We start from the raw sequence: 24,180 nt of genomic DNA, 5'->3' as shown, positions 1-24,180 counted from the left end.
GTATATCAAGCATCGGAGTTATCCAGAAAAAACCACTGAAATCGAGAAGAGAACCCTTAGAAGGTTGGCAGCTGGATATGTCCTTGACGGAGAGGTTTTATACAAGAAAAGCCATAACCAAGTTCTGTTAAGGTGCGTCGATGCTGAAGAGGCAAAAATGATAGTGGAAGAAGTACATGATGGGGTTTGTGGAGCACATGCAAATGGGCATATGATGTCAAGACAAATAATGAGATGCGGATATTTTTGGTCCACACTGGAAAGTGATTGCATCAACTATGCTAGGAGATGTCATAAATGTCAGATTTATGGAGACAAGATAAATGTTCCACCCCATCCACTTCATGTAATGACGTCACCATGGCCTTTTTCTGTGTGGGGCATGGACATTATCGGGCAAATCCATCCAAAGGCTTCGAATGGTCACCGTTTCATTCTCGTAGCAATTGATTATTTCACGAAATGGGTAGAGACTGCGTCATACGCCAGTGTCACTCAATCCACTATTTGCAAGTTTCTGAAGAAAGAAATTATATGTCGGTATGGTCTACCTGAAAGGATTATCACCGATAACGCAACAAACTTGAACAACAAGATGATGAGTGCTGCTTGCGAACAGTTCAACATAAAACATCACAATTCCACTGCTTACAGACCAAAGATGAACGGAGCAGTAGAAGCAGCAAACAAAATATCAAGAAGATAGTGGAGAAAACAACTGAAACCTACAAAGACTGGCATGAGAAGTTGCCTTTTGCTTTGTTCGCTTATCGAACCTCGGTACGTACATCGACTGGGGCAACTCCATTTTCACTAGCCTACGGAATGGAAGCAGTGCTACCCATTGAAGTCGAGATTCCGTCTCTCAGGGTCTTGTCAGAAGTCAAACTAGATGATGCAGAGTGGGCACAATCCAGATATGATCAACTTAATCTGATAGATGAAAAAAGACTGAAAGCCATTCATCATGGTCAAATCTATCAGAAACGAATGATCAGAGCACACGACAAAAAGGTGCGCCCGAGAATATTCCATGAAGGGGATCTAGTGCTGAAAAGAATTTGGCCAGTCCAGAAAGATTTCCGAGGAAAATGGACGCCAAATTAGGAAGGTCCTTATGTCGTGAAAAAGGCTTTCTCCGGAGGAGCCCTTATCCTGGCTGAAATGGACGGACCTGAGCTGCCACATCCCATTAACTCGGACGCAGTCAAGAAATACTTCGCTTAGGATGAAAACCCGAGAGGGCGTCCTAAGTCAAAAAAAAAAAAAAAAAAAAAACGTTTAGGGTGAAAACCCGAAAGGGCGCCCTAAATCAAAAAAGAAAAAAGAGGAAAAGAAGAGAAAATAAGGTGGGTTCAAGATGAAAACCCGCAAAGGGCGTCTTGCAACTAAGGATGGGTCCAAGTTGAAAACCCGGAAAGGGCAATTTGGATATCAACGGTGGAAACATCCCGGCACATGAATCTTCTACGAACCCAACAAATCGGAGAAATGTCGCACCCTCCCAAACGTTGTCGCATTTTCAAAGATCCTTTGGCAAAGGCTGCATTCAAAGTCACCAAACGGCTTTTCAACTCAGAAGTGCCCACGTTATCAAGATCTAAGACATTCATTTACACATCATTGTGTATTCGTTTTCTAGAATGTTTGCCATGTATTATTTGTTCTTCTCCTCCCTTATGAATAAAGACCATCTTTCCTCCAATTCCTTTTGGGCATCTTGAATTAGATTTAAACCTAATGATTTATTTATTTTTATGAAAGATAATCGCATATTACTGTACAAAGATTCATTGAAAAGTACAGGTACCCAGAAGCCGATCAAGGCTCATGCACATGCTTGAGATGGTTGAGGAGCATCTTCAAAAAAAAAAAAAATCATCATCAAATATTTGAAGAATTTAAGATCAGAGATCGGAACTTCAAACTTTCAAAGTCAAGAGTCAACAACGACAGGCCACCGGAAATCAAGATTTCTCTCCAGAGCCCGTAATAACATATGTTGCCCATACATTTAGGCATACCTAAGAGCATGACATCCATACCATCGCATATATGCATATCTTTGCAGGTTTTACCCAGAGCCAATTTCAACTTCACAACGAAGGATATTGGACTCCAGACAACGCAAGTTCAACTTCACGACGAAGGGACCGCTGGTTGTCAACAAACATTTCTCAAATTCAGAGCCAATTTCAACTTCACAACGAAGGATATTGGACTCCAGACAACGCAAGTTCAACTTCACGACGAAGGGACCGCTGGTTGTCACCAAACATTTCTCCAATTCAGAGCCAATTTCAACTTCACAACGAAGGATATTGGACTCCAGACAACGCAAGTTCAACTTCACGACGAAGGGACCGCTGGTTGTCAACAAACATTTCTCAAATTCAGAGCCAATTTCAACTTCACAACGAAGGATATTGGACTCCAGACAACGCAAGTTCAACTTCACGACGAAGGGACCGCTGGTTGTCACCAAACATTTCTCCAATTCAGAGCCAATTTCAACTTCACAACGAAGGATATTGGACTCCAGACAACGCAAGTTCAACTTCACGACGAAGGGACCGCTGGTTGTCAACAAACATTTCTCAAATTCAGAGCCAATTTCAACTTCACAGCGAAGGATATTGGACTCCCGACAACGCAAGTTCAACTTCACGACGAAGGGACCGCTGGTTGTCAATAAACACCTCTCAATTTCAGAGCCAATTTCAACTTTGCAACGAAGGATATTGGACTCCAGACAACGCAAGTTCAACTTCACGACGAAGGGACCGCTGGTTGTCAACAAACATCTCTCAATGTCAGAGCCAATTTCAACTTCACAGCAAAGGATATTGGACTCAAGACAGCACAAGCTCGACTTCACAACGAAGGGACGACTGACTGTCAACGAATAATTTCTCAATTCCATAGCCATTTCCAACTTCACAAACAGGTTGACTCAATTTCAAGACGAAGGAGTCATCTGCAAACACCGAAGCTTTCAGGTCAAGTTCCACCTTCACGACGAAGTATCTTGAGCCAGGAGACGATTCAGAGGCCAATTGTCAAAAAGCTTTGAGCTCGTTTTCAACTTCACGACGAGGGATTTCGTGCTCAGCATTTTTCAGTTTAAACTTAACCTCACGGAGAGGGAGTCATTTCGACAATTTCAACTCTACGACAGAAAATGTTCGATATAGACAAAATTTGTGTCTTTTAATCTTTGCTCTATTTTCGTTACACGATAATGAGCAAAGAGGGGCAGCTGAAGACACCAAATTTTATCCTTTAACATTATATAATATATTTACATTATAATTTATATATATATATATATATATATATATATATATTTTACATATGGTGCATACATATTTACACACAAATCTGTTACATTTGCAGGCCTGCTACACGAGGCCCAGCTGTACACAACCCAAACGTAGGAGTCCAAACATGTGGGGTTTTCAGAAACCCTAAACATATGCTCTCAAACCCTAGCCTCGTCAGCGCCGCTTCAGCTACCTTTTCACGCGGCCAACACCGAGTTTCACGGCAAGACTCCCATCACCGCACGTCTCGCCTTCAACGACCGGGACTCTCGGCCACGCAAAGAAATAAACAACAACAACCAACATCAGTGTTTTACTTTAATTTAAACTCTAAAAATAGCCATTTTTTGGGCTATAAATATTATGTAAAGCACACAAGTTTAGGGGGGGATTACTGCGAATACACACAGAAAGTCACCATAGCAAGCACAAAGAAAGTCAGAACACTTGTACAACATTTCGAAACAAGAAATAAGAGCGAGGTATATTAGTTGTTTACCTTTTGGTTCGCTTGATCCTTTGCACGTCAAATTTATCGTCCATCGTGTTGTTTTAAAAAAAAAAATCTTTTGGCCGATGAAAAGGTGTTTTCGTTCGAGATCGTTTGTATAGATCTACGAAAACCCGAGGCCTATTTCAAAAAAAAGGTTTGAGATTTGAGTCAAAGGAGAGAAAGGCTTTCAGAAAAACCAATTTTTTATGGGTTTGCCGCCGATGATCGGTGGCCGGCGCCGACCAACGGCGGCCGGCGAGGCGGCGTGTGGCCATTTCTGGGATTTTACGGCGGCGTGTTCTTCATTTCTGAAGAACACGCATGAACAGATGAAGGAAACGAGAGAAAGAGAGGAGAGCTCTCGGGCGAGGAAGGGAGAAATGAAGAGAAAAAAAGGTTTTTGGGCTTTATACATAGCCCGTGCGGTGACCCGCGCGTCAACCCGACCCGGGGAAGGATCCGCGTGTTTTGTTAAAAGGGGTAAACTTCATTTTGGCTCCCTCTGTTTTGAAAAACATTCAATTTGGTCCCCAAACCGGTTGGGTAAACTTCATTTTGGCTCCCTCTGTTTTAAAAAACGTTTAATTTGGTCCCCAAATCGGTTTAATTCCCTTGGTTATATTCTGATTTTGCCGTCTAACTTTATTTTGTTTCATTTTACCCCTTTATACTTATATATATTTTATTATATCTCGTATTTACTCTTTTATACATAGATATTTGGATTTTTATTTATTTACACTATAATATATTATATTCCTATTAGTTTATATATATACATTACTTATTTTTCTTTTATTATATGCTATTTATTATATATATATTACTCATATTTGCTTTTCTTTATTTTCTTTGTTTTTATATTTTTTATGGATGTATATTTTTTACCTATCTATTTATATTTTTATATTTTTTTTTCTTTTCTATTAATACTTTTTGTTGTGTTTCACAAATTATTATATTCGTATATATTATTTTTAATTTAACTATTACTATTATCTTCTTTTTACTAATTTATATATATATATATTTGCGTTATTATTATATATGTATACTTTTTTTTCTTCATGGATTATTTTTGCTTAATGTTATATTTTAATATATATGTATATATATATGTATATATCTATGTATATACTTGTAATAGTTTATTTATATATCTATTATTATTATGTGTACATTTCAAACATTTTATTCGATTACCTTTTTCTTTACTTTGTTTTATTTCTTTGATGATCATCTTTTTATTCATTGTAATTTATTTATTCGTTGGTTGTATGTAGATTATCAATGTTTCATTTATTTATTTTACTCTGCTTATTAACCCTTTTTTTTCCACTATTTTTATCTTCATTCTTGTTTCCCTTATTTTTCATTTTTTTTATTTTCGTTCTTTAACGTCTGTATTGTTAAGGGAATTTCAATCAATCAAGGGTAAGTAGTTCAGATCGATGTTTTACCTTTTAGTTTAACTTTCAATTCTCTTAATTAAAGACAACTGGAAATTACATAGTACCGAAAGGGCAGTTCAAGGGTGCTAATCCTTCCTTGGCTGTAATCGATTCCCGAGCCCGACATATTTCCGGTAAGACGCAGATCAGGTAAGATGGTGTCCGACCCACCTAAATTCGTTTTAAAGTGGTCGGTGGCGACTCCAATCCACATTTTTCAAGTCGAAGCCCAATTCCGGGGCTCAACGGAAAGACGGTTGCGACAGCATGATCACGTATTATCTCATGTTCCACCACCTTTCCATACTTTGAGAAGAAATTCTTGAACTCATCTAATGTTCGAACATGGGAAAGGACAAATAATAAGCAAACACAATTTTCCATCTATAAGCATCGCCATAACAATAAGTAAAATAAAAATATAGCAAAAGTGCATATGCATCAAATATCATACCTTCAGTAACTGATGTTGGAATCCCACCAACAAATATTTTCTTTGTCCTGAAGTCATTTGACCAGGAAGAACCTTTTGGAATAGTCCTTTTAATCTCAACCTGCCAAAAAAATCAATCCATCATGCAAGATTAAACACTTGAGAAGCCTCACAATAAGACCAATCCAAGATTTCCGTCAAATAAAAAACTCATATTATAGCTAAATACACCCCAACCCCAGCCCCAGCCATATCATGGTGGGCAGTTTTTTTTTCCCTTTGATTACAGCAACATTATCATTAAAAAGGTTGACTCTCCGCAATTTATAAGCAACGCAGTCAAAAAGAGAGGAACTAAACCCCAAGAAAACAAAAAATCAAGTTCTAAAGTTGATCATTCCCTAGTTAAGAGTTTTCATATTGTAACCAACAGCAGAATCTTCAAATACAACAACACAAATACAAATACAAGGTTGAAAGGTTTAGCTTACTTGTTTCCCATTAATAACATGATCTTCTTGCATAACAGTGTCAACAACAGAAGGATCCGCGAAGGTGATGAACCCGAAACCACGGGGCCGCCCCGTATGTCGATCTTTCATTATAACAAAATCTGTTATCTCCCCATACTTTTCAAAGTACTTGGTAAATGTATCTGAAAAATCCCAGCATAACGCCCGAAAGCCCATAATAAAGGGGATAAAAGTCAGTAATTTGAATAAGAGAAAATAACCTCAGTGACCAAAAATCTTAGATAATATACGATTTTGACTAACTTTTTTTGGATTTGCGAAAATGACCAACAAAATCGCAATGCGATCTCTAATTCGCATTGCGATCTCCACTATCGCAAATTCACGTTGCATTTCGCATTGCGATAGTTGAAAATCGCGTTGCGTTTTTCCATTTCGCGTTGCGATAGTTGGAGATCGCGTTGCGATTTTCCATTTCGCGTTGCGATAGTTAAAACGCGATCTCCATCATCGCAAATTCGCGTTGCGATAGTTGAAAATCGCGTTGTGATTTTCCATTTCGCGTTGCGATAGTTGAAAATCGCGTTACGATTTTTCATTTCGCGTTGCGATAGTCTACAATTGTCGTTGCGATTTTCCAAATTCGTTGAAAAAAAAAGATTTTATTTCTTAAGAATTTTAATGAAAAATCGCAACGCGACTGTAAACTATCGCAACGCGACTATAGACTATCGTAACGCGAAATGAAAAATCGCAACGCGATTTTCAACTATCGCAACGCGAAATGTAACGCAAATTTGCGATAGTGAAGATCGCAATGCGAATTAGAGATCGCATTACGATTTTGTTTGTCATTTTCGTAAATCCAAAAAAAATTGATCAAAATCGTATATTATCTGAAATTTTTGGTCACTGAGATTATTTTCTCTTTGAATAATACCCATCAAAGAAAAAACGCATAAAAAACACAACGATGGAGGAAAAAAGAAGGAAAAAAGCTCTGTCACCTAGAGTTGTGTCCTTAGCTAAGCCTCCAACGAAGATTTTCCTACACAAGAAAAAAAGAAAGAAAAACTATCATATATCGAGATTGTTTGGAAATAGAAAACGAAGGCCGGGGTAGTATAAATTAGCATTACCCAGGGCTAGCGCCATCGTTGTCACCGCCTTTTCTGGAACCCATGAAAGCTAGTTAAGTTTTTGAGATCTAGATAGAGAGATGTGGGAAGGAAGGTACGGGAGGCTAGTGTTTGAAGATAAAAGCTGCTGTGGAGGTATGTTGATATTGAAAAATCAGAAGCTTACATACATCAATTATATATATATATATTGGTGATTTGTTTTGGTTTATTAAGGCGGTGAGTTTTCTTAATGTTTTGTGTTCGCAATCTTCGACGCGGGGATGTAGGGGTGTTCAAATAATTGAATTAATTCGGTTAATTGATCGAAATAAATTAGTTCGGTTAATTCGATTCGGTTAACGGTTAAGAAAAATTTTAGAATTCGGTTAACGATTAATTCGGTTCGAATTTGGTTAATTAACCGAATTAACCGAAATTAAATTTTAAATATATTATATATAACATATGTGCTCAGCCCAAACCATTTAAAACACAATTAATAATTTAATATCTAATAACTTTTAAACCTAAATCAATATTAATTAATTAAAAAATTATATAAAATTTTTATTTTATAATTATATATTATTTAAATTAATTGTAAACTGTTTTTTTAATTAAAAAATATTATATATATTATATATAACATATGGGCTAAGTCCAAACCATTTAAAATCCAATTAATAATTTAAGATCCAATAACTTTTAAACCTAAATCAATATTAATTAATTAACAAATTTATCTGAAATTTTTATTTTATAATTATATATTATTTAAATTAATTATAAACTTTTTTTTAATTAAAAACATTTAATTTTTATATAAATTAGAAAATTTAAAAAAAAATCGGTTAATTCAAAAATTAACCGAATTAACCGAAATTTATTCGGTTCGTTTAATATATTTGAAAAAAAATTCGGTTCGATTAACGGTTAAAGAAAAAAAAAGTTTAATTAATTCGGTTCGGTTCAGTTCGATTTTAACCGAATGAACAGTCCTACGGAATGTAACTTACATCATGTAAGCTTCTTTTTTAGGATAAATTATGTATTTAGTCACTTACCTATTCCATATTTCCGTTTTTTTCATTTAATTTCTTTTTCAAAATTATATTTAACGTTACGTTTTACTCACCCGTTGTTAACAAATTAATAATGATGTTGATGTATTACTATATGATAATGACATGTCATCAGTGAAAATAAAAAAATATAAAAATCTACATTAGAAGTTCCATTAATTTTTTAATTGTGAGTAACCAAAATAGAACAAAAACGTAACATTAGATATAATTTAAAAAAATAGTTTGATGAATAAAATAGAAGGCATAATGTCAAAATTAACTCTCAACGTTTATCAAAATGATTATTTTGTCCCTTATTCTATTTTTTGGAGTATCTTGGCCCCCCGACGTTTTATTTTAGTGCAAAAAGACCCTTAACATTTGACAGAATAATTATTTTATCCCTTATTCTTTTTTCTGGAGCATTTTAGCCCTCAACGTTTCATTTTAGGTTAAAAAGGTTCATATTTTAGAGTATTAATCGTGTGTTAACTAATGATTTTCATCATCTATAGAGTGAGCCTTTTTACCCCTGAAGTGAAATATTAGGGAATAAAATACTCCAAAAAGAAGAATATAGACCAAAATGTCCATTTTGATAAATATTGGGGACTATTTTTGGCATTATTCCAAAATAGAATTGCATGAATAGATAGATGACTAAATTCATAGTTTATCTTTTTTCAGATTGGGTAAAATATCACATTTCGGTCATAAATGATTTTTAAAAAAATTTAAAACTTAATCAATTAATTAAAATATTTTAATAAATAAATTGTTAATTGTTAAATGTTAAATAAAATAATAGTATAGTTTAGTTTTAGTCACTAAAATTCAACAATTTTATTTTAATTTAAATTAATTTAGTTTAACCCTTTATATTTAAAAAATTTATCAACTCGATTATTTTTCTTCCTCGAATCGTTTGTTCACCCCTTAGAAATATTATATTATTTTTATGTTGCTTAGAATTACCCTTAACATCTTATATGACGTTGAATGTTATCAATAAAAGCATTGCGCTTATGGTGTCGTGCGAGAAATGAACATCCATATTAGTTGGTAGAGCACAAGGCTCTTAATCTTGGGTCGTGGGATTGAGTCTCACGGAAGGCATTTCATAATTCGGAGATCTTCTACGGAAGCTGCTCTCAATCTAATGTTGGGGACAACCTACTATCTTACCTCCCCTTACCCTATTACATATAGGAATAATGGTCAACTAATTTATTGTGACGTGTGAGACATCTAGTAGGAGATTTAACAATTTTTTTCTATGGAAACTATTTTCCACTATACACTTTAGGATACTTTTTTATTTGTTTTAGTTAAGAACTTGCGGTTTATTAATTTGTTTCGTTGAGTTTAAGGTTTTTAATCTTGGGGTCGTGGGATCGAGTCTCACGGAAGATATTTCATAATTCGGAGGTCTTCTACGGAAGCTGCTCTCAACCTGGTGTTGAGGACAACCTACTATCTTACCTCCCTTTTACATATGGGAATAAGGGTCAACTAATTTATTGTGACGTATGAGACATCTAGTAAGAGATTTAACAATTTTTTTCTATGAAACCTATTTTCCACTATACACTTTAGGATACTTTTTCTTTGTTTTAGTTCAGAACTTGTGGTTTATTAATTTGTTTCGTTGAGTTTAATACAGATTAATAGGAACTCTGTGATGATGATGAAAGATGGTCATCAAAATTGCCCTTTTTTGTCTGAATAATATCTTAGAGCTAATGTGTGTTCATGTAGGGGTTACATTGTAAGGCGTCCATTTCTGATTAGTTACCGTTAGTGTGGGTATTGTTATAGTTTAGGGACAAATTTTGGTGACAGATTCAGGATGCACAAGTTAAGGTACCCTTACCCTTCAAACCCAAAATTAGAAGGACGATTTATTTCGAGAACCATCACATGCCTCTGTCTAATTCTATAAAGCTCTAAATTAGATTCACTATTTCAAGAATATCTCAATTTGTGGGGGTTTTCTTTTTCGATATAGAAATTAAAGTAAGCTTAGATTTTTGCATTGAAATAATAAAATAATAAAAATATTTTTTCGTAGGCACATTAGCAATATTTTTTCAATAATAGAAGTCAGTTAAAAGCGCGTATGTTGCCCTTGATAAGTCAAATTGGAGAGTTAAAGATAACCGATGGAAGCTCACTGTCCCCGAACGGTTGCGTGGTTTTCTCTGGTTAGCTCTCCAAGACAAGTTTCCCACAAATCAAGTGCGATGTGCTCGACGTATAGCCTTGGACTCTCCTTGCTCTTCTTGTCATGGTGCGACTGAATCCCTACTCATCTCCTCCGTGATTGTCCCTCGACACGCAACCTTGGTGCACCTTTGTCTCACTATATACTTGTAGATGCTTAATTTGTCTGGGGCCTTTACCATTTTCAAATGAAAGCAGTTCTGGGGAGTTAAAAATCAGAAATAAACGTGAGAATGCAGTTAACAAAAAAAAAAGAGCCATTATTGGTAGTTAAGGAGCACGATATTGGGGCAAGTAAAAAACGGTAAAGAGTCTGTTTTTTGGAAAAAAGATTAGATTATCAACCATTAGAAATTACAAAAATTTTTAGCAATTAACGGGGAGCCAATAAAAAAAATAGAGATCACAAAGCAAAAGGAGAAGAACCAGAGACCAGTTTTGTTTCTTAAAAGAAAGGAAAGTACGAAAATTGTGGTCTGATTTTTCGTTTTTTTGTACACAACAGAATAACAAGGAAAACATAAGCAGTGTAAACAGCAGTCATTTTCCCGTATTTGAAAGGGCGAGCAGTGTAACAAGGATTTTCCCTACTATTCTCGAAGCAATACAAATTTATTGAGGTATTTTTTATTTGTTTTAATTTTTGTTTTCCAGTGCCTTTGTGTGCGTTTAAGGATGAAATATTAGTAAAGAAGAAAGGGTTTTGAGGTTAAATTACCTGGGTTATAGGAAATCCGGTGGAGTTTAGTTGACTTCTCGTCGCCGTTAGGATTTCATTGTCGTAAAAAAATTGGGTTTAGTCTTAGTGAGTCGAATGATTTTGAAATAAAATAGAAAATAGAGAAATTCATTTACCTTGTTATATTGGGTCTTCATCGGAGTAGGGAAGTAGTTTAGGTGTCCCAGAAGTTTTGGGTGATCGGAGAAAGGGGCCATTGTTGAGCTGTGGCCAAAGAAGTTTTGAAGGTTCATGGGTATTGAGGGTTTCAATTAAGAGTAGTAGAGGGGTTTGACTATAGGCTATAGCTCAGCTACTGAAAGTTCCAATCCCTATTATAGATGATAATGCAAAATTGGATTAGAAAATAGAAAGCAAAAGTGATATGTCAGAGATGATAATAAGTGAGGCAGTGGCGTTGGGAGGCAATGTTTGAAATCCATGGCTGCGTGATGTGAGAGAAGAAGAGTTGTGCGGCCAAAGGGTAAATTAAACTTTAGTTTAGGTTTAGTTAGGTTTTGTATAATATCATTTGGGTTAATTAATTTTTAGCCATTGAATTTCTTGGTGAAATCAGGTTTCCAGTCCTCAAATTTTAAGCTTATTTTACACCTTAGTCACCTTTAGGACTACTTTAGAATTTAATCTCTTATGTTTGTCCTAATTTTGCTGTTTTTCCAGTTTTAATTTTAGTTATTCACGTGTAGGTCCCTTGTTTGTGCGCATTTTTATATTTAGGTCATTGGATTACTTTTGATTTTATAGATTGGATTTTACATTTATTTAAATTTAGTCATATTTTTAATATGTATATACATGTTTTTTCTAAAAAAATTGTAGTTTGACATATCATGTTTTTATTTTTATATTTGAGTCACACTTGTACATTATATGTTAATATGCATGGTTTATGATTTTTTTTTTTAAATTTTAATTAAAATATATGTATGTAATTTTTTTTGTATGTTACATTGTATGATATTTTTAATTTTGTTTAATTAATTTTTGGCATGACATACTTTTTGCAGAATTTGTATGATATCCTCATTTGCGTAACTCGACATATTACATAATCGGACTAAAGGGTAATACCCTTTTAATTTAAAATTGTCCTAAGTGGCCTGTTTTAACTAATTAGAGGGTCATTTTGACGATTTTAAATTAAAAGTGTATCCCGAAAGTGAAACAAAAAATTGATTCGTCACCTAAAATATGGGAACGAGAGAAAAGGAAATGTTCGTTTATTTAAATTTATCGAAAAAAGGTTGTTATATCTTTTAAGATCTAGTCTCGATATTTGTAAATAATCGAACATTCTTTATCTTTCTAAAATGACTCGGTAATTTTAATTTAATTTATTTGAGTGTTTTTGAATATTGTAAAATTCACTTTTTTGTTGTTTTACGGGATCAAAAATTAAATTAAATTCGAATTTGTAAAGTTCATTGCAAAGACGTTAATTAATCGATTAGGTACCGATTTAGGGCGTTGTGGGGGTGCTAATCCTTCCCCACACGTAACCGACTCCCGAACTCGGATTTTGGTAACGCATACCTTAATTTGTTGTTTTAATTAAAAATTAATTTTTATTTAAAATAACAAACATTTTTGGGTGCCCAATCACACCCTAATCAAAGATTGGTGGCGACTCTTGGAACCGTATTTTTTTCGATCGTAAAGGAAATCCAAAATTTTTCGAAACGAGAAGTTTTTAAATCGCATTTATTTTTAAATTAAATCAATTGAAAGAGATAATTAAGAATTAATGTGGTTTTTAAAATCTCACATTTTCACCTTTAAGGAAAAATCGTTTCGACAATACTTTACCTTCCTTCTTTGATCTCGACCTCAAAGAATGGTTTATTCAAAACCTGCAGACGTATACCCACTGTTCTGATATAAATTGTAAGTGGAATGTTCTTTTCACCTCTATTCTTTGGCAACTATGGAAAGCTAGGAACGACATAATTTTTCAGCAAGGTTCTCTCGACACCAAACTTGCTTTTCATGCTGGCATTGCATGGGGGAAAATTAATGTTGAATCTGCTGCTCCTCCTTTCCGGTTACAGCCCCAGTGCTCACCCTGGTTCAATGTTCATTGCCGAGCAACGGCGGGATTTGTCTAAACGCTGACGGTTCTCTCTCCCATTCGACTCATCATGGCTCTTCTGGTGGTGTACTACGGAATTCCATAGGAGATTGTTTAGCTTCTTTTTGCAGGTCTCTTGGCCATGTTACGATACTTGAGGCTGAGCTTTGGGGCATCCTTGATAGTCTTCGCATTGCATGGCAGCATGGGTTCGATAAGGTCACTGTCCAGATTGATAGTTTTTTTATAATAGAGGAATCTACCTTGTGTGTTTAAAAAGGTGAATAATTTTGTTGTCCCTCAACTTTTTCAGTTTAATTATTTTATCCCTTAAAATTTTATTATGTTTCTTTTATCCCTCAACTTTTTTAGCTTAATTATTTTGACCCTTAAAATTTATAACTATACTTATTATTTTTAATATTCAAACTTAAAATCTCGAACATATTTTATTGTTATAACCTACGTTTGGCTTTTTTTTATTAGTCTAAGTATTTATAAGATAATATTTACTCAAAAAACTCTTAATCATTTAAGAATGAACATTAAAACATTCTTACAATTATCATGCTAAAATTTAAGACTTTTAAAAATAATAATTATATATTAATTACTAAATTCATTCGATTCGTGCTAATCAACATTTTCTTTTAATAATAACGCCATACATTTAATTACAATGTTATCAACATAAATAAATAAATACCTTACAAGAGCCAAAAATGACAAGATTTTAGATAAAAAAGAGAAAAAGAAGGCCTTCATTTTGCTCCCACTTCCCCTTGAGTCTTTCGTTTTCCTCTAGTTTTTTATTTTAGATCAATGAAAAAAAAGCCATATATATATATATATATATTTTTTTTTTCATTTGAAGTTTTTGATTTCTTCCTTGCTTTTTTTTAGTAGCTCTCTTCATCTCTACTCTCCATTGCTCTCATTATTTATAGACTGCAAAAAATAAACACAAAACAGTTATTATTGTTATATACTACTAATAATCTTGAAATATAGTTGCTAGTGGGATTCAAAGGGAAAAGGGAAGAAGAAAGAGCTTTGTTTGAAGGAGGAAGTGGTGAATAAAGGAAAGGAAAATCGATTTTCCTGAGAAGATGAGCGGTGGGGGTTTAGGGTTTCATCAATTCCGAGCAGCGTGAGGAAAACGATCCAAAACATAAAAGAAATCACGGGTAATCACAGTGAAGATGAGATTTATGCAATGCTTAAAGAATGTTCCATGGATCCCAATGAAACCGCTCAGAGGCTCCTTGTTCAGGGTACTACTTTCTCTTTATATTCTACTTTTAAGTCTCTTCCTAGCTAAGTTTTCCATCTCTTTATGAATTTTAATTTTTTTTGGATTACTAAAATGGGGTTGATCTTATACTTTTTGGTTGTTATTGGTTGTATGTTTTGATGTGATCTGTGTTTCCTCGAGCTTGTCTTCGATCATAATTTCATTTCTGGTGATTTGGGTTTGTTGCTTGGAACTGTAGTAGGTTATTTTTTAGTATTTTTTCAAAGAACTCTTGGAGTGTAACGAGTTTGCAATCTTCAATGTCCATTGCATTGTTACATTTTGATTTGATATGCTTTCTTTGTCTTCTCTTTTATTCCTTTATATATGTTATGTATACCTGTAAATGCAAGGTTCGTTTTTTATTTCTTTTTTTTTGGTCCCTTTGCAAATTGCATGATTGTTGGTGTTCAGATTTCTTTTGCTTAATTTTCATTTTTTCCGAAGCTTAAGGATTTAATGTGTCTATATGGTCTTTACTTAGCTCTCTAGAAACGATTTTTTGATTAAATTGCCTCTTAAATGTCTTGTCTGCTGCAAAATTTATTCTTTTGAAGCTCATTTTGATGTAGTAGTTGCTTCAGTTTGGTACCTTGTTCAGAAATGCTATCTTATCATGGCCTTCAACGTGCTGTAAGCTTACCAGTTTTCTCTACTTATGAGGCATGCCTTTGTTTTGGGCCAAAAGCTGTCATGTCAGATATATGTTGTTCTTAGCTGATGTTACTCTCTTGTTTATGCTTATTTAACTGCTTTTTGCTGGTATATTACCGTTTTACTTGGTGCCATCCTTTGTGAACACTGTATTTTTCTTATCCGGGTTTTATTCCAAATAGATGATATTTTATATTGTCCTTCAGATCCTTTTTGTGAAGTCAAAAGAAAACGTGACAGGAAAAAAGAGGTAAGAGACTCCACTGCAAATTGCACAAGAATTTACTCTCTTTTTGAATTGCTGTAAGTTCTGCATTTTCCTGTTTTGGCAATATTAACCTTATTGTTAAGATATTGGTTTGCAAAAGTTGGAGTGGTTTTATATGCGAGTAAGCAAATAAAAAATTGAGTAGGTGATGGAGAGAAGTAGATAACTCCTACCAGTTTTTGTTTTACCCATGGCAAATTTCTGTTGCCTATAAGGTTTGTCTTCAGATTGGAGAGTTTGGGTATGAAGTTTTTTTTTTTTTTGATAGAAGTTGGAGGTCTCATTAAAAACTCCCTTCGTATTCTTCCACATACTTAGGAGTATGTTGAAGAACATTGGAAGGGAGAAAAGAGTACCTCATATTTTATTAAATAGTAAACCAAGTACAATTGGTAACACCGATCCCTCATACGGGAATATATGCCATTACAAACCAAAAACCTAGACATCTTACATCTTCAAACAAAACGACCTAAGACAAACCCTATCTCTAAAAAACACCTCAAGATATAAGATAACATAGCCAAATAAAAACCAACAATTACAACCCCAAACTAGAAAACACCTCTGAATACTGCTGCCCGAAACATCACAATCCAATAGGAGGAATAAGATCAAATGAAATATCGCAATCTTCAGGGACCCAAGAATTAGGTTTGAAGGAAGGATCAACTTCATGCACCAAGACATTGAATGAACTATCACCGACCTTCAACTCTAACAACTCATCAATTCTCCCTTTATCATTTGTGAGTATTTGAATTTTAGCCCTATCAAAGGACGATGGAAACTCACAACTGTTGTCAATTGCTATTAACTTGCCCCAATTAGTTGCGATGTTTTTGAAAGTATCCCAATTCCAAGCGTGAAAAGGGATACCTTCGCAAACCAACCACACGTGAAAAGGGGTATGAAGTTGTTGGGAGGTGTATTGGATTGACCAGCAACCGCAGGATGAGAGGGTGAAGGAATAGAAAATGTAATAGCAGGGTCCATGATTTGAAGAAAGTTGATCTACCATGGTGTTTGCATGCTTCATTTTTAAATTATTATTGGGAGTGGGGGGGGGGGAATTGAGACTACATGGAAGTAGTTTGTCAAGAATGCCTTTTATTTCACCTGTGTAGTACAATAAGAAAGATTTCCCCCCTGTTTTGTTTGGTTCACACTCTGTTTAATCATTGCAGTTCACATGATTTTACTAATCATTGTTGCAGAGTTTGAACAATAAAGATTCCACAGAGTCGAGGTGGAGATCTGGTTCACAGGGAAGGGGGAGTAGGGGTGGCCGGGGAAATTTCCCACCTCGTTATGCGGCACATGGTAAACAGAAATTCGGAACAAAAACTGAAGTAGATAATGTTAAACTTCTGAAGTAATGAGTTGATTGTGCTGCATACATGTGTTTGTTTCAGCCATGTGACTAATTTAGTACAAGGTCAATCAACAGGTTCATTAATTTTGTTTTAAGCATGTTTTTCTTTTCCCTTGCATTTTGTTGAGTTTTGTGTCAGATGTAGTTTTTGTTACAGCTTGTGTGGTGCTGCATTGCCGATGCTTGTTGGTTGACTTGCTGTTGTCATTATATTTGCCTTCTTTCAGTTTTATAAATAAAATTTCCTTGACTCTTGTGCTAGGTTTTATAAATATTGAATTATTGTCAACAATTGTCTTCATGCAATTTTTGTCTGATTATCCTATCAGAAACTGGTGTTTCCAAGAGTTCTGGTCCTGGGAAAGATAATGGAACAAATCAAGTTGCAGAGAAAGGTAGTGTTCAATCTTCATCAACCTCGCTGGAGACAAAGACTAAAGAATCAACTATGGTAACCAGGTGACCAGAATTTGCTGATCTGCTATCTTATATGTTTTATGTTGTCTATTGGTTAAAGTATGGCTTCAACTAAATGCAGTTTGTTACATTTTCATTGTTATGTTTTATAGCCCTGTACCTGTCATGGCCGATGGTCCTACTGGTGTAGTGGCCGAAACCTCCTCTGCACCTGCAAGAAATACTACCAATCAACATTGGGAAAATTCATCTATTGTCAGCTATGAGTACGGGAGTGCACTATCCCCTGCTGTTGCAATAAACAAACCCACCATTGCATTTGAAAGTGGGGACATGAGTGGGCCGCCTGCAGAAAGCCCTAGTGGCTGCTCCATGTCGACTACTCTAGCATCTTCCTCGACAATTTGCGTCTCATCCTCAGACCCTGTATTAGTTCCATCCAGTGATTCTCACCCCCCTGGCACTTTGGGAGCAATCAAATGTGAAGTGGGAGGTGGCCGAGCTTCTGCAAAACCAAATGCAGTTGTCCCTACTGAAAGAAAATTAGCTTCTGGTCAGGATTTTGAAAAAAAATAAAAATAAATCAGTTTTGGAGACTTATAATCCTTATAATGATCAATCTGATTAGTTCTTTCTATTACTCATGGCAGCTAATGAGATTAGTAGCACTTTCATGCAAGGAAAGATGCCGAGCAAATCTTCTGGAGTAGTGAAAAATCTGCCGAGTGCGTCTGCCCAACCTTCATCTGCTGCAACCCATGGTTCCTCTATGAGTCGGCCTTCATCCAATTATGGTAGCCGCTCACAAGTAATTGGCCCTCAGAAAGGTAGTTGGAATGAATATTGTCTCGATCAATGTTGTTTTGTAAGTTTTTAATGTGTTGGTAATTGCTGATGAAACTTAAAATGGCCTTCTTGTTGGTTTTACGGCTTAATTGGATAAAACTAGAGAAACATTGTGGATTGTGTGCTATAATCCTTCCTCCTGATACATAGAAGAAGAAAAAAAGCGGATTTTCGGCTTTTTGCTGGAGTGTACATTGATGCTTATGTTGTCTCAATCTAGCCTAGGTATCAAGATACGTGGGTTATTTCTTGGAGATGGAATCTATGTAACTTCACTTAGACTAGGAAAATTTACTTGAATGTTTTCCCTTGTTTGCTTAACAAGTGATGTTCAGACTCACTATGTTAACCCTTATAATTGTTGGGATCTGTAGCTATTTTTGGTAAATGGATATCAGCCACCTTTTCCTTTGAGCAAAACATAATTCAGTAGCATGTTTGTTTCAAGTTTGAATGAAAATCATCAATATAATTGAGAAGGAATGTGAATAAGTAGCCCCTTGAATAACAGTGTAACTGTGAGAAACAATAAGGAAAGTTTTTAAAGCTTAAGATATCTTTAGCACAAATTTACTTGGTTTTTCATTTTTTTCATATTACTAATGGTTTGGCAACTCTAAATGAAAATGTGTGCTCTTAAACATATTTTAGCTGATACGTACAAATGATTGGACTACTGTATGTTCTTACCTGAAGATAGTTGAAGGCTTGATAAATATATGCAATGTATTAATTCCTATATGTCATCAACAGTTGGTTCTAATAAGGAGTGGAAACCAAAGCCAATCAGCTCTAATGTTGGGCAGGGTTCTGGAACAGCTGGTACATTTGATGTTCCTACTAGTTCTATTGAAGCCAATGCTCATTTGCAGCCTGTTTCAAGAGTTCTTGACTCTGAAGAAGCAACTTCAAAATTGCAGAAGAAGCTAGAGGAGTTGCATCTCCCACAACGTCAACATGTTATAATTCCAGACCATATCCATGTCCCTGAATCTGAAAGAACCAAGCTGAGTTTTGGAAGTTTTGATGCTGGTTTTGGAGTAACATTGAGCAATGCTGGTTGCCAGGAGAGTGCTAATAGTCCTACACCTTTGTCTGAGCCTTCTCAAGATGTTGATGAAACTCCAGAGGAGCAGGCTTCTAGGTTTGTTAACTTTTTGACTTCTAAGCAATTCCGACCCCCTTTTTCTATGGAATAAGCAATGATCGATACAAATTGTGATCCCGATCTCGCAGATATTTCGATTCCAGCAAATGATGACGCTATAGCTTCAATTCGATTAATTCTTAACAAATTAGTAGTCGCAATTTGTGAGGGTCGTTCTAGCTATATACGAAATCCTTGATTAATAATAAATTAATAATAAGATAAATAAATTATTTTTTGGAACTACATAGATCTATGGAATCGGTTACTATATCCTGAATTGCACAAAAGAGATAAAAAACCGTAAATATTGTGTGATTAGTTTAGTAGGTGTCAAAAATATAGAATTTGAGTATGCAAGAGAAGATTGAATCAAAATAATTCCTTTTTTTTTAAGTAAAGTTATATTTCTGTCAGAGGGCAATATGAATGGTATATCATGTTCCATCAACGCACTAAACGGGTTATACGATATCTCTGGTGTGGAAGTAGGCCAACATTTCTATTGGCAAATAGGAGGTTTCCAAGTCCATGCCCAAGTACTTATTACTTCTTGGGTTGTAATTGCTATCTTATTAGGTTCCGCCATTATCGCTGTTCGGAATCCACAAACCATTCCAACCGCCGGTCAAGATAACCTTTCTATGGATCACTATCTTGCTACTATTTGGTTTTTTTTTTGTATGTTTGGCTCATGCTGTTTTCTTGTATGGTGGTGTTTCTAGCAATCAAAATGCATCGGCAACTGCTGAGGAAGGAGATTACTCTGATCATCCGCAATCACCTGCACATGCTCCTGAAAAATCGTCCAGTGATGGTGGTGTTTCTAGTTCGATGCCAGAGTATAATGAAAACAAGCAGGAGAATGCATTGCTCTCTGGAGGCCATCAATACTCTGTGGTCCATACACCTCCTAACTACAATTTTGGACATGTCCCTCCTATTTTAGCAACAATTGAGAACCCTGAATCTCAAGCACGTGATGTTTCTCGCCTTTCAAGCTTTGTTGTAAGCATCCCCTACTTAATAATGCTGCTCTACTATTGTCTGTATTATTCAAGCTCAATTTTCTTTTAGCAATATTTTTTATGTAAAAAGTAGTAGAAAGTTTCATGTTAACTAGTTTATTTAAAATTCTTGGTTTGAGTTTGCTTTTGGTCATTTTGCTGATTTCTATAATATTGTTTCCATAAAGTCAATTTCAATTGTGACAGTTGTTGGCTCTGATACTTCTTTCTTGTGTTATTGAATGCTTTGATGTGTTGTAGGTTCAACAGCCATTTGATCCAGCAACTTATTATAACCAATTCTACCATTCAAGTGCTGATAATGATGACCGTCTTTCTCCCTTTCCCTCTGGTGGAAATGCCACAAAATACAATGGGAATGTTGCAGTACTTCCTCAACAGACTTCTCCAACTCCGCAAGAGGTTTGTACAGATTAATAACCTTGCATATGTTTACATAGAAAAGGTGTACTTTACTAGAGAAATATTTACTTTTTGAATAAATAATGGAATCCGTTAGTCGAATGAGCATATTGCTTTTCCTTTTCTAATAGACTAATTTGTTTGAGGTAATATACCACAGTTCTGTTGGACTTTGATCTATTGCCCAGAATTTTTATTTGCTGAAATATAGGTACCCAGCTTTTGATCATTCTAGATAGATGATTCTCAGTTCACCTACTTGGTGACTACAAAAGTATCACTTATTTGGTGTTTATTGTTGAGAAGGTAGATGGTTTCACTTTCGCTATAGCAGCAATAAAACTTGCTATATGTTTGTTTTTTTTGGAGCTCCTTTCGGTGAACTGAGAAGTTGACTTGGTGAAATTCGTAATGGTATCAAGACATGATTGTCAGACAAGGCAGTTGATTGCTTTTATACTCATCTTTCTGTGCATTATTACATACTAATACTGAATTTGAATATTCTGTTACTGTTGGACCCATCCAAACTCTAGACACGTGCATATTGCATGTATATTAATTCATTTTCTTTTGTAATTTGGAGCTTATTTGCATCTATTGGCACTTCACAGGGTGTAAACAATTTGGTACTGATAACAGCAAGTCCAACTCCAGTAGTAACTCAAGGTACTGGGCTAATGCAAAGTTCTATACCTGCAACTCAGCAACCATTCCCTGTCTATGGCTCAGCAGCCGGGGTTCATTTACCACTTTATCCTCCAAACTACATTCAATATGCCCCTTTTTACTCTCCTTTTTGTTATCCTTCTCCTGCAATCCACCAATTTATAAACAATGGTGCTTTTCCTCTACAACCTCAAGCCGGAATTGTTTATCCTTCTGCACCAGCAGCACCTACTACAGGAGTCAAGTTTTCTCTTCCTCAATTTAAACCTGGAAATAATACATCAAGTTCCACACATATTGGAGTGCCAAGTGGTTATGGACCATATGGCTCTGCCCCAGCTGGTTATAATCCCAGTTCTGCTGCCACAACTGGAAACTCAACCACAAATGAGGATCTTGGTGCATCTCAGTTCAAGGAAAGCAATGTCTACATCACAGGGCAGCAGGTTAGCAACATGTTCCCATTTTTGTCATTCTTTTTTTATTATTATTATTTCTTGAAGAAATAATGAAACAAAAATTTCATAATGGCTTGTAGGTTCATGTCCCAGTTTGTTCTTTATTTTTCTGTGACGGTTATATGTATCTTTGGACTATTTTTTATTATTATTATAGAGTATACTGCAAACTATTGATATGTTTGGAACTACATTTATGAAATAAGACAAGAATGTAAGAACAATCTTTTATGTTCACATCTCAATTTCTTATGTCAGAGTTGAGATTAAAGTAGTTCTTTGCATCTGGGTGTTATCTTTGGTGTTTGATATTGAATTTTGCATTCGTCCTAGGATAATTTTGTTTCCCTTCTTTCATCTCTTTAAGTTACTTTCTGAGAAGCCCGCAAATGTCAATTCTTGTTTTTCTGTTTCTTCCAGTTTAGGGGGACACTTTGGTTTGGTTGATAAGTGTGCTTCTTATCAAGAAAAAATCCTATCGTAGGATGATTTTGCTTCCCTTTTCCATCTTTTTATGTTACTGTTCTGAGAAGCCCGCAAATGTCAATTGTTTTTATGTTTGTTCCAGTTTATGGGGACACTTTGGTGTGGTTGATAAGTCAACTTCTTAATCAAGATAAATTCCTATTCTTTTTTGACTGAAGAAAATGTCACGTTAATGCATTAAAATTCATGTTAATTTAATGCCTAAAATGGTGATCATGTTCTCATAGGTTGATTTAATTGTCTGTTATGGTTCTACATGATATACTTGTATGTGCCTGTCTTCCATAAGCATTCTCTGTTCTGATATGGATAAACATAGGTCTGGTGAAGTGTCATTTGGCATTTACCATTCTTGACTAGTTTATTAGGTGCCATTTTTTAAAAAAAAATTATTTTCCTTCTATTATCATTTTTTCACATATTTTCTTTGCTGCAGAGTGAAGGTTCAGCTGTGTGGATTGCTCCCCCTGGTCGAGACATATCCAGTCTGCCAGCTAGTTCATTCTATAACCTTCCTCCTCAGAGTCAGAATGTGACGTTTGCTCCAACACAGGTTGGTCCTGGCTCCTTTTCTGGTATCTATCATCCACAATTAAAAAATTCTTTTCCTTCTATTATCATTTTTTCACATATTTTCTTTGCTGCAGAGTGAAGGTTCAGCTGTGTGGATTGCTCCCCTGGTCGAGACACATCCAGGCTGCCATCTAGTTCATTCTATTCCTCCTCAGAGTCAGAATGTGACGTTTGCTCCAACACAGGTTGGTCCTGGCTCCTTTTCTGGTATCTATCATCCACAAGGAGTAGCAGCAGGTGTTCATCCTCTTCTACAACAGGCTCAGACAATGGCTGGAGGTGTTGACATGGGGGGCCTGCTGCCAATGTTTATCAGCAGCCTCAACATGCACAGATGAACTGGCCCAGTAACTACTGAAACAAGGATAGATATGTTCTTTTGTTTTTCTTCTTTTTGTAAATCAACCAAACAAGACAATTCAATGTCTCCAATCTTGCGTTACTTCTGGGAACTCCAACAGCTTTGAATGGAGAGGAGCATCAAGAAGATACACCCATTAGCCAGAGGTAAGATTGTAATTCTGTTCAAGGAGGCCACAAAAGAGAGAGAGAGAGAGAGAGAGAGCCAATGGTATCTTTTGTTTGCTTGGGTTGAGGGCATAAAGGATTCAGTTTCGCCTTTAACTGATTTTGACCGTTTTAAAGTTAGTGACGGTATGCATGTGCAGGTCTGTCTCTTGCTATATGGTTTTTACCCAATTTTCCTTTTCATAGTTTAAAGCTTTTTCCCTTCATATTTTCCTTTTTCAAGTTCTTGAACTCTTAGCATTTACTATTAAGGGTGAGAATCTTTCCCTTTTATTTAAGGTTTAGGGGGTTCTGGAAGTTAAGATTTAGGTTGGTGGAAATTTGTTTTCCATCTCATCTTCTTCTCTTTCACCAGTCTTACCTGCAAAGTTAATTTTGATAGCAAGTAAAGGATGTACTGAACTGAACTGTTGTAATTGGTATAAGCAAAGGCCAACAAATTTTCGATTGTTTCGTTTCATCCTAAATGCTCTTTTCATATGTTATGCAAGTGCAGGTGTCTGTTTTCTTGGCTTGCACAATTCGTAAAGGTATCTCAAAAGGTGGGTCTTTCTTTAGCTTCACTTGTAGAGCACTAGCACTAGTACTAGTTATTGTTTAGATCCAAATATTTACAGGCAATAAATTTACTGTTTTTCTATGGTATT

The 24,180-nt window shown here is 35.4% G+C and overlaps 2 protein-coding genes across 4 annotated transcripts; one reads left to right on the top strand and one right to left on the bottom strand.

Moving 5' to 3' along the window:
- Window positions 1-4,003: 4,003 nt before the first annotated feature.
- On the bottom strand, window positions 4,004-7,446 carry LOC120167779 (heterogeneous nuclear ribonucleoprotein 1-like). Its single transcript, XM_039176684.1, has 6 exons — window positions 7,313-7,446; window positions 7,181-7,221; window positions 6,192-6,355; window positions 5,722-5,821; window positions 5,515-5,599; window positions 4,004-4,124 (listed from the first exon to the last, which is right to left on the bottom strand). Exons 1-6 carry the CDS (start codon window positions 7,354-7,356, stop codon window positions 4,004-4,006), a joined length of 555 nt encoding a protein of 184 aa, XP_039032615.1. The 5' UTR covers window positions 7,357-7,446.
- Window positions 7,447-14,319: 6,873 nt separating this feature from the next.
- On the top strand, window positions 14,320-23,986 carry LOC120167749 (GBF-interacting protein 1-like). Of its 3 annotated transcripts, none has more exons than XM_039176671.1 (12): window positions 14,320-14,662; window positions 15,543-15,586; window positions 16,822-16,927; window positions 17,309-17,438; window positions 17,549-17,949; window positions 18,047-18,223; window positions 18,993-19,386; window positions 20,115-20,397; window positions 20,658-20,819; window positions 21,434-21,934; window positions 22,869-22,985; window positions 23,206-23,986. In XM_039176671.1, exons 1-12 carry the CDS (start codon window positions 14,605-14,607, stop codon window positions 23,341-23,343), a joined length of 2,511 nt encoding a protein of 836 aa, XP_039032602.1. In that variant the 5' UTR covers window positions 14,320-14,604; the 3' UTR covers window positions 23,344-23,986. The 3 variants fall into 3 exon arrangements, with proteins under 3 accessions (XP_039032602.1, XP_039032600.1, XP_039032601.1); XM_039176669.1 differs by having other exon boundaries at window positions 23,191-23,986; XM_039176670.1 differs by having other exon boundaries at window positions 14,323-14,662; window positions 18,996-19,386; window positions 23,191-23,986.
- Window positions 23,987-24,180: the final 194 nt, after the last annotated feature.

The sequence above is a fragment of the Hibiscus syriacus genome, unplaced genomic scaffold, assembly GCF_006381635.1.
Source record: "Hibiscus syriacus cultivar Baekdansim isolate YM2019G1 unplaced genomic scaffold, ASM638163v2 tig00111693_pilon, whole genome shotgun sequence".
NCBI classification, from domain to species: domain Eukaryota; kingdom Viridiplantae; phylum Streptophyta; class Magnoliopsida; order Malvales; family Malvaceae; genus Hibiscus; species Hibiscus syriacus.
The sequence above is the reverse complement of the archived record's forward strand: the minus strand, read 5'-3'. Positions and strand labels throughout refer to the sequence as shown.

Bases quoted from the DNA above. Each gene is read 5' to 3' on its own strand.
- LOC120167779 (XM_039176684.1), bottom strand. From the start codon at position 7,356: ATGGGTTCCAGAAAAGGCGGTGACAACGATGGCGCTAGCCCTGG. The intron at 6,356-7,180 runs GTGACAGAGCTT...GGGATTTTTCAG, and splicing joins AGCTAAGGACACAACTCTAG to ATACATTTACCAAGTACTTT. The intron at 4,125-5,514 runs GTTGAGCCCCGG...CGTGTTCTTCAG, and splicing joins GCTGTCGCAACCGTCTTTCC to AAATGAAGAACACGCCGCCG.
- LOC120167749 (XM_039176669.1), top strand. From the start codon at position 14,605: ATGCTTAAAGAATGTTCCATGGATCCCAATGAAACCGCTCAGAGGCTC. The intron at 17,950-18,046 runs GTCAGGATTTTG...TACTCATGGCAG, and splicing joins TGAAAGAAAATTAGCTTCTG to CTAATGAGATTAGTAGCACT. The intron at 20,398-20,657 runs GTAAGCATCCCC...GATGTGTTGTAG, and splicing joins CTCGCCTTTCAAGCTTTGTT to GTTCAACAGCCATTTGATCC.